The sequence below is a fragment of the Arvicanthis niloticus genome, chromosome 23, assembly GCF_011762505.2.
Source record: "Arvicanthis niloticus isolate mArvNil1 chromosome 23, mArvNil1.pat.X, whole genome shotgun sequence".
In the NCBI taxonomy this organism is placed as follows: domain Eukaryota; kingdom Metazoa; phylum Chordata; class Mammalia; order Rodentia; family Muridae; genus Arvicanthis; species Arvicanthis niloticus.
Window position 1 is genome coordinate 37,958,836 of NC_133430.1, and position 9,974 is coordinate 37,968,809.

Below are 9,974 nucleotides of genomic sequence, written 5' to 3' on the forward strand. Positions count from 1 at the left end.
CACAGGGTTGTCCCTAAATTTGTTGCCTGTCCGTGAATCCCTTTCCTGTAACTAAGCCAGCTTGTCTGGACTTAGTGGGAGAGGATGTGCCTACACCAGTAGAGACTTGATGTGTGGAGATGAGGTGATACCCACGGGGGGCCTCCCTTCTCTCAGAGAAGAAGGGAAGAGGGATAGGGAGAAGGACTGTGTAAGGGTAGACCCAGAAGGAAGAGGGCAGTGATTAGGCTGTAAAGTGAATAAATTAATTATTATACATGTTACTCTACATTCCCAAACAGACTTTATGATAAGTAAGTAGGTGGGTATTTTACGACACCATGTTCTTTAAATTTTTACCAAAGTATCCTAATGTTAGAAAAGAGTTTCAAATCTCAGAATAGGAAGGGGCTGGAAAAGATGGCTCAGCAGTTAAAATAACTTAATCCTTTTTCAGAGGATCCAGGGTTCAGTTCCCAGCACCTATATCAGATAGCTGACAACTGCCTATAACTTCAGCTCCAATGGATCCAAAGCCCACTTCTGCCCTCCCTAAGCAACTAAATATACACAGTGCACATACAGACAAAAAGGCATGCACATACACATATACACAAATAAAATATTTTTTAAAACAGACTGGGAATCAACTAATGTGTTCTCTTTAAATTTCTTTGACATTTCTGATTTTATTTTAAAAGCACACATATATTCCACACCTTATGTCTGATTTACTTATGCTTATTTTAATGGCAATTTAATTTACAAATGATCAAATATAATTGATACTGCAAAAATACTGTTTGTCCCTCTTTAAGAGTCAGATTATCCCTTGATATAATGCCATATACCTCAAAACTATGGTAATGTATTTTTACATCTCCTTTTCTAATTTGTTTTTCAAAGTAGCAATTTTCTTAAGTATAATAGATTTAATTCTTCTCTTTCAGTACATATAAATACTGGTAAGCTACTGTGAAAGTTATTGGAGTTAAGTTATAAAATTTTCAAAAAGTTCTATTTAATCAATTAAATTAGCTTATTAATTCATTAAACAACCTGGAAAGAATCTCTGTTTCACAATACTAAAATTTACTTTTCAAGATCACTCAAAATTGCTTTAATTATTATACATTTAACCAGATAAAGTAGTATTTTCTTCTTTCTTTCTTTCTTTTTTTTTCCTCAGCCCAGATCCAAAGGAAGAAAACTTTGTGGACTACACTGCTTTCTTCTTCCAAGATGTCTTTTTTTAACACCTCAAATTCCAAATATACTTCATTGTTCTTCAATCCTATTTACAGAAGCAAAGTATATATTTTGTCTACTTAACTGACTTCCAAAAAAGTACCCTGTTCAACTTATTCAGCAATCTATCACTCGCAAGAGTAAAAATAGACTCTTATTCATCACTTCTTCCCAAGAAGCATACTGTTGATTCCCTTCTACATTCTCTGAAGCCATGTAGTTAACATTTTAACTTATTTTCACTTTGTATGTATCAGTGTTTTGCCTGCATGGATGTACATTTACCACATGCATGATTGGTGCTCAAGGAAGACAGTTTCGGACAGGGTAAGCTTTCATTTGATTGCTGGGAACCAAAGCCAGGTCCTCCTACAAGAGTAGCCAGGGCTCTTAACCAATCAGCTATTTCTCCAGCCCTCATATGTGTTTTTAATATAGTTGAAACTTGCTATATATCAACTAATAACTTATAGTCTTTGGTAAGTAATATTAGTATTAAGTTGATTAGAAGTTAAATTGGAAGCTGGGATAGAGTGCTTGCCTAGCTTGAACAAAGCCCTGGGTTTAATCCTAGTACTTCATAAAATTGGGCATAGTAACACATGCCTATAATCCCATCACTGGGAAGGTAGAAGCAAGAGGATCAGAAGTTCACATTTATCCTTGCTTAGCTGGTGTAAGGCCAACAGCTTTTTTTCTATATTGAATAAATCACTCATTTTCTCTAATATATTGCTTACATCTATGAATTCATGAAACAACCTAGTTGAGAAGTAGACTTCTTTTTAATTCTAAGTCTACTCCCCAAAAAGGTAAAATTGCCCTAACACACAATTCCTTACATAGAATTTAGGTTTTATTTTCAGTAGTGACTTGCCTACCTAATGACATTATTCTTAAAATAAAAATGTATTTATATATCATTAACAGCCAAAGGGCTTTCAGAAAAAATACAGCTGGGAGTACAGCTCAGTGGTAGTGCTTGCCTAGATTGTAAAAATCCCAAGTTCAATCTACAGAATAGAAAGGGAGTGTAGGGAATAGTATTGTATGACTAAAAAATAAAATAAAAAATAAATGTTTGGACAACCCTAGAGTTAAAGAGTAGCATCTCCTCAGCTCACAACTTAGTGTTTTGTTTGATATTCTAAACAACTATTCCTGAATGACTGAAATACTAAATAAATGTTCGTGTAACTGTAATATCTTTATGTTCTAGCTTTTATTTAATTCCTACTGCTATTCTCATATTTGTTCAAACATTTCTTAGTAATTTCGAATCTACAATTTAATATAGAAGTATATAATTATTAGAGGAAATAAAGGGTTTAGCCTAGCCACGTATGGTGGTACACCTGTATAATTATAACACTCCAGTGCAGAGGCATGAGATCCCAGGTTCAAGACCAATTTACAATTTAGGACACACAGAAAGGTTCCATCATATTAAAAAAAAAAAAAAAAATGAAAAAAAAAAACCTTTTTAAGAAAAAAAATCATTCACAAAAAAAAGCATTCATCTTTTTCTAAAATGTCAAAATTTAGGTAATGAATTATCATCTTTTTTTAAGTACCTTGGTACCAAACATTATCAGTGTTACCTACTAAGATACAGAATCCACACTGGAACATGATCTCCACTGTTGCATACATTCATTATTTCCCTGGCAATATTGCTATAGAAGTTTTAAAGTAATAGAAGTACTTACTGCCTTGATAAACAGTTTCTTTCAAAATAGGAAAAAGGGGATAAAACATGACACATACAAAATATACTGTCTGCTATGTAATTGCTAAGACTAGCTCCTAGTATAAATACTACTAAAGTTGTTAAAAAGATTCTACATCTGCCCTACATCTCTAGTTTTGTGGTAGGAGGTATTTGTTTACCTGTCTTACATTAATCACTATCAAATTATCACTAGTCTCTGCTATAAATAGTAACATAATTAGAGAACATTAGAAAAGGAAACATTACTAAAATACCAGATAGACTTAGGTCACCAAAAACTACACAATTTTCCTTCCCTACAAATCTACACCAAATAATGACAAGTAATATGTTTATTCTTAGAGGTACATAACATAAAATGTTTCAATGTAGGGCTGGAGAGGGCTTTGGTGGAAAAAGTTGCTTCTGAGAAGCCTGGCAACCTGAATTTGACCACCAAGATTCACATGGTAGAAACAGAGAACTGGCTTTTGAAATTTCTGACCTCCACATATGCTCCATTACACCACATGCACACAGATAAAATTAGAAGATGTACAATCTAGTTTTATATATATACTGTATATACATTCTTATTTTCCTGATAAAGAAGCAGTATAACTTACAGCATTACTTTATTACAAGCTGAGTTTTAAATCCTAAATAATTCAAGACAGCCCCCCCAAAAATGCCATTGCTAAACATTTCCCTTTCTTTTAAAATTCCAAAAAAAAGTTAATTCATATAATAAGCTGAACAGACTGTACTATATTTGTTAAATTCATAACTGATATGAAGATCAGAAAAACACTGAGGGAATGGAGGGTTTCAGAGAACATTCCACATTTCCCACTACCTTTGTAAAACAGATTTAGACAAAACACTTAAAATTACTATTGTGAAACATGCTAGGAGACCTTTTTGTCCCTCCACCCCAGCCTTGAAATTGAGATCTTTCTTTGACCTCAGTCTGACCAGAGCTGAGGTTATGGACATATACCATCATGTCCAGCACCAGGGCATTTTCTTAAATCATTCCTTCTACCTTGAAGAAAGCTACAAACTGCCAGGGTCATGGTGGTACACACCTTTAGTCCCAGCACTCAGGAGGCAGAAACAAGCTGGTCTCTGAATTTAAGGCCAGCCTGGTCTACAGATGGAGTTCCACAACAGTCAGGGCTATACAGAGAAGCCCTGTCTTGAAAAAAGAAAGAAAGAAAGAAAGAAAGAAAGAAAGAAAGAAAGAAAGAAAGAAAGAAAGAAAGACATAAACCAGCTAGATATGATGGCATACCCATAATCCAGAGATAAGGAGTGAGATGGCAGAATAGAGTTTAAGGCTAGCTTGGACTACATAGCCATGGAGAAAGGGAGAGAGAGAAAGAGAGAGACAGAGAGCCAGAAATTATAACTTGAAAGAATCACAGTTTCAAGTGTAGCCTTTTAATCTACTCTAAAATCCAGGGGAAAAAAAATGATTTAAAGTAAAACTGTTCTAAAAATCCCAGAACTTGAATGACACAGCTTCACGTTCAGAGGATTGTTTTTCCCTCTGTTCAAGATCACATGGAATGTCAACCCACTGAATTAAGCTGTTTGTAATAAAATCAATTTCTCACAGATTGGAAGTTAGTGCTATTTCTTCTAATTTTTCTCCATGCTTTTAGGTTGTATCATAGTAATATTGTATTTATACCAGTAACTCTTCAAGAAAAATCCCTAGAGTTACTTCTGATTTCAAATATCCATTTTATCATCAAACTCTATTGTCCTGTTACCATTTCATCTAAAACCGCAGCTTCTTTTCATTCTTCAGCTACACCACCGGTCTGGCTGGCTTTGGACTTTTCCTCCCAGACTGCTGGACTTCATTCTCCTGAGACTGCTCCTCTGAACTGTCTTTAACTCCACTGCCAACCTTCTCTCCCTGACATTATGCCACCTACCTCTTCACCTGGGCCTTTCAAGGCCTTTCTACTGCATTTTCATTCTGCTCAAGAGTCTCATCTTCAATCACATATTTATTTATAAGGTTGCTGCTACTGACTTTCAACTCCCCTTTAAACTGCCAGTTTCTTCTTGACCCTATTAAATGCACTAAATTTTTCCTTCAGGTAATCACATTTTCTGTTAATCAATTTGAACACAGAATCTCTTTAGCATCTACGGCCAAAATTCACAGGCAATATATTTAGACAACTTTTGTACAGTAATGATGCATTTTCAACCGATCACTTATCAGTGTTATCCCTATCAGAGCATAGACAAGGGCTGTATCTTTCAAACCACTCTGTGAAACACCTATGTACTGTCACTTGACCAAAATAAGATAATTAACTAAGTAAAACTGCAGGGTAAGAGTCAACAAACCATGCTCTTTAAAAACAAACCCTTCAGTTTAAATTTTAAACATCTAGGGCCTTTCAGTTTCTACAGACAGCTGACATATTTTTTGTTTCTATAAAATTTCACTTTCACTTGTCTATTAATTTTCAAAAAACATGGCCAAAATTAATAGTTAGTGGTTGGTAAAGGAAATGCACACTCACATCACACTGTCTGATTCTTTAAAAATCAACAAGATCAAATCTAAGAACTGTAACCTACAACTGAGTTTTCATACAAGGAAACGGTGGCATGGGAAAAGATGCACACCATCTGCATATTCTGATGGAGGGGGTGTCCTTCCTTGCAACTGATTTAGATTAGTTTCTTTACTCCAGAGGCTTTGATTCAGGAAAATTCAATAAACTGCTTTTAACATCTGTAAATATGCATCATGGAAAGGAAACCCAGTTACTAAAAAGGGGGAACAAGAGCAGGGGTATCCTCTTTTCATAAAAGTCAGCAGCTAAATTAAGCACTGTAGTCGGTATCTACTGGAAGAATCAAGGATTTGTTTCTACTTTATAATAAAAGCAAGTTTCATTCAATTTAGTTCCTTCCCGGGCCTCATCTCAACCTGTCAGAATTCTACAAGAAAAAAAATTTAGATGAAGTAGGGAAGGCAGTAGGATTCCCTTCCACATAGCTTCTTTTTCTGAAATCACATCACTAAGTCTTGGATTTCCTTTACTCCACAGTAAGTCTCAGACTCCAAATATAATTCTTTAACCCCCGCTTCTCCATTCAATCACACTTGCACCATGCCAACTACAGAACCACAGCCGAAACCCCTACAAATAGGCTTGCTATTCATCTTGGAAGTCGTGCCCTGCAGCAACTGTCTATCTCCAAACTCAGGAATATCACCCAAATACAACGCAACGGAATCAGACATGCAGAGCACACACGACTTCCGCGAGGGAGGGAAACGCAACCCGGGAAAAGTGCGCTCCACACCAGCCTCGGGACCATCCACCAGGGAGTGAGAATGAGGGGTTCCCGAAAGGGAGGGGGAGAAAAGAACCCGACTGGGGGAATCCTTCCTTCTCAAAGAAAAAAAAAGAAAAAAAGAAAGAAAGAAAGGCTGGATCTCCCGGCCACGGGGAGCAGCCGGTCCTCGCAGAGAAGAGGCAGACAGAAGGCAGGCCCTCTGCTAGGAAAGGCAGAAGGCAGGCACTTCCCGGGGTCCGGACTGGAGCCCATCACCTGGCTCCCGGGGGAGGTGAGGAGTGTCCCGTCGTCTGCGGAGGGGACACCCGGCCCGCAAAGGGGCAGCACAGGCGGAGCAGAGTTCGCTTGCCGAACCCCGAGTCCGGTCAGGCAGGTGCCATGGGGCCGCCGAGTGGGGGGAGGGGAGAAAAGGGGGTGGAGATGGGATTCCCCCCTCTCGGAAGAGCTTCAGTGGAGGAGGCGCCCGGCCAACCCCGAGCAGCGTGCTTCAGACTGCGGAGCCGGGATCCCGCCGCCCGCACCGGCAGCGCGGAGCCCCGCAGCGCCCGCCGCACCGGCCCCTCGGTCCCCGGGGGCCGGAGACTTTGGCTGCTAGGGCTCTGGGGCCTGACACCCCAGCCGGCCTGCCCCAGCTCCCCGGGGAGCGCACGGGAACACCCGAACCCCCAGCAGCTCTCAGCGGTTGTAAAATACACCCCCCGGTCCCCCTCCTCAGCTTGCCCTCTCCCCGAGGCCGCAGAGAAGCACCACCGCGGGCGAGAAACCTCCGGCAAGTCGGGGACAGCGGCCGTGGCGGCCCCCGGACCTCCTCCCCCGGTTACCTGTGAGGACTCCGACGCGGATTTGATGGTCGTGGTTTGTGAGGATCATTCCCTCGGTCGCCATGTTTCCCAGCGCAGTCACCGCACTGACAGGAGCCGGGAGAAGCCGGAGCCCGGAGCGCGCCGGCCGGGAGCGCGCTTGCCTTGGAGAGCGCGAGAGCGAGGGCGCCCGGGGAGCGCGAGGCGAGCGGGAAGGAGGGGGCCCGAGCGCCCGGTGGCCTGCGTGGGGGAGAGGCCGCGCCAGGAGCGCGCGGGGCCGCGGAGGGGGCGGAGTCGGGCCGCGCGACCCCGAGTCCGGCCGGGAGGAAGCGATCCCGGGGTGGGAGAAGCGGCGGCCTCGCGGAAGACAGAGCGCGGAGGCGGCGGGGCAAGGCCGGCGAGTCCCAGAGGCTCTGCGGAGTGAGACCCAAGACGCCTGGATGGCAAGAGACTGAGGGGAAAAGGGAGCACACGCTCTGGAGGTTGCGGGGGCGGACTCGGGGACAGGGGCGGAGCTACACCCCGAGGCGTGCAACTCGTGGAGAGTGAGGGGAGGAGTGCGAGCTCGGCTGCAGAGCGCCAGGAGCGGGAAGGAGCCGGCCCAGCCTAGAGTGGGACTGAGGAACGTTCCTGGGCGCGCGAGTAGCGCGGGATTGGCTGGGCGGACGCGGTGCGGGTGCGCGCGAGGCACGAACGCAGCCTCGGCGGGCCCCAGACAGAAGCAATCCCCCGCCGAGCCTGCATCCACGTCAGTTATCGGCCGCCTCAGGCCGGCTGTGCTGGCGGCCGACCACTCCGGACCAGGTGCGGCAGCGAGGTGGGCTCAGCTCCTCTGAAGGCGCGGGAGAACCTAGAGGTGGCTTAGGAAGCGGCACGGGTGGCAGAACGGCGACCACTGTGACGAGAGTCCCCTCTAGGGCCGAGACAGGTTACCCTGTGCCGCCCCAGCTTTGACCCGCAGTCAGTTCTCCCTGGCTGGATTTCGGTCTGACTTCGCCTTCGCCCTTCTCAGAGACAGCCTACCAAACCTCGCAGATGAAGCTTAGGTGTCTGCAGCAGGGCTCATGGAGTGGAGATAGCTGGCTTCTCTCTCTGCCATCCCCTACTTGTGGCCCTCAGCTTCCTAGCCACGATCTGTGCTTTTGTGCTTTTTTTTTTTTTTTTTTTTTTGTGAAACGTATCCATCTACTTAGACTAAGTACAAGTGCCATACACGTTGAAACCACAATCAGTTGCCATGACATTTAAGTTTCATTTTAGTATTTCTGGGATATGGAATTACTATGAAAATTTGACCATTTAGTTCCGTGTCTTTTTCATTTCATGTTATTAACCACCTCTAACTATTTTGTGTATTTTGCTAAATACCCTTTTCTGGCTCTCTTAATTTTTTTTTTAAGTGTGTGTATGTTTTTTCATTTGTTCACCATAGTAAAATCTAAAAACCAAACAAAAAAAGTATCAAAAATGTTTAATAATCTGCACTTAGTCTAAAATCTCAGTTATATGGTTATATGGGGTATGTATTGTTCCAGTTAGAACATAGTATTACTCATCCTATTCACCAAAGATTCACATTGTGTCTTTAAATAATAGAGTACAAAAGAAATGATGGATTGAATTGCGGAAGGATAAAATAATTCGTGTTTGAAGATATGTATAGCTGGTATTTCTGACAGTGAATTAAAATTTTTAAGCCAGATCATGAACTCACCTCCCATAATTACTACCAAAGATCCTGGTGGCAAAAGAAGTCCTAACTGGTTTCAAAAGAGGGAGATTGGTGAGAAAGTGTGCCCAAATGTATCATTTATCTCAAATTAAAGATAAAATTGCTGATTACATCATAAGCTTTCAAGTCTATTCTATTCTATGTGGTACATGCAAATTCTATCTGATTGAAAGTTTCTTAGTATTTAGAACTTCTAAACCTGCCCATTAACAGACTCCTTTAAACTTTAAAGGTTAATAAATTAAATGGGCATGCCCTTCAACTTAGAATATTTTATAATTTTCCATGTGAAAATAACCAGCACTTTCACAAATCGATAACAGAACAAAGGACTTTCTGCATCTATAATAGTAGTATTGGTGAATTTCATTTTCTTTTCTGTACTGTTGCGTGAATTCGAGGCCTCGTACACACTAAGCAAGCACTTTAGAACTAAGTCTCTGATGTAATTCATTAAAATGTTGTGTAGGGGGAAAATGAAATAAGTCTTAAGATTACATGGATTATTATATTTTACTAAATATTAGTACTAAGATTACTGAGAAATAGTGAAATTATTAGGCAGTTGTAGATGCTTATCTTCCAATTATTTTGTTCAATACATATATTCCTCTCCGAAATTCCATAAGCTACAACTATTGAAATTAATACAAGAAAAACTTTACTGTCCTCAGATCCCACAATTTTCCTGTGATTTCCATTTCCATATTATCTATGGTCCAAAAATATTAAACAGAAAATTCAAGTTAGAAAGTATATATGATCATACATGTATTTCATTGTATACATGTATGGCATTCTGAAGGATAAAGAAAGTTTAAAAAATGAAGTTCTTCAAGGTAAATCAAAAGTTTTGAATGCACACCATTCTTAGTGTAATACAGTCACATGTATTTCCATTTGGTCCTGCCTGTACCACCCCCCCAACCCACCTAAGCAGCCCATCCCTTAGTCACTGAACATTATCTTGGTCATTAGGGCACCTGTCTCAGTACCAAGTGCTTAGTGGTAGCAATTGAGCTATGCCAAAGAGAAGCTGTAAAATGCACCCAACAGTGAAAAGGTAAAAGCTCTCTTGATGTTAGAGTGAGAACTAATGTGTAGAGTGAGAACTAATAAGGAAAATCTAAGATTTGATGCTGTAAAATGTCTAGTATTCATTGGAAGT

The 9,974-nt window shown here is 41.3% G+C and overlaps 1 protein-coding gene across 20 annotated transcripts in view; it reads right to left on the reverse strand.

Moving 5' to 3' along the window:
• The window catches only part of Gphn (gephyrin), a 410,619-nt gene extending 402,936 nt beyond the window's left edge, over nt 1-7,683 (reverse strand). For 19 of the 20 annotated variants that reach the window (XM_076921924.1, XM_076921922.1, XM_076921918.1 and 16 more), the window contains exon 1: nt 7,096-7,309. In XM_076921924.1, the coding sequence (XP_076778039.1) occupies nt 7,096-7,159 (64 nt within the window). In that variant the 5' untranslated portion in view covers nt 7,160-7,309. Of the gene's footprint in view, nt 1-7,095 lie in introns of all 20 variants that reach the window. The other variant, XM_076921909.1, reaches the window with a different exon arrangement.
• Nucleotides 7,684-9,974: the final 2,291 nt, after the last annotated feature.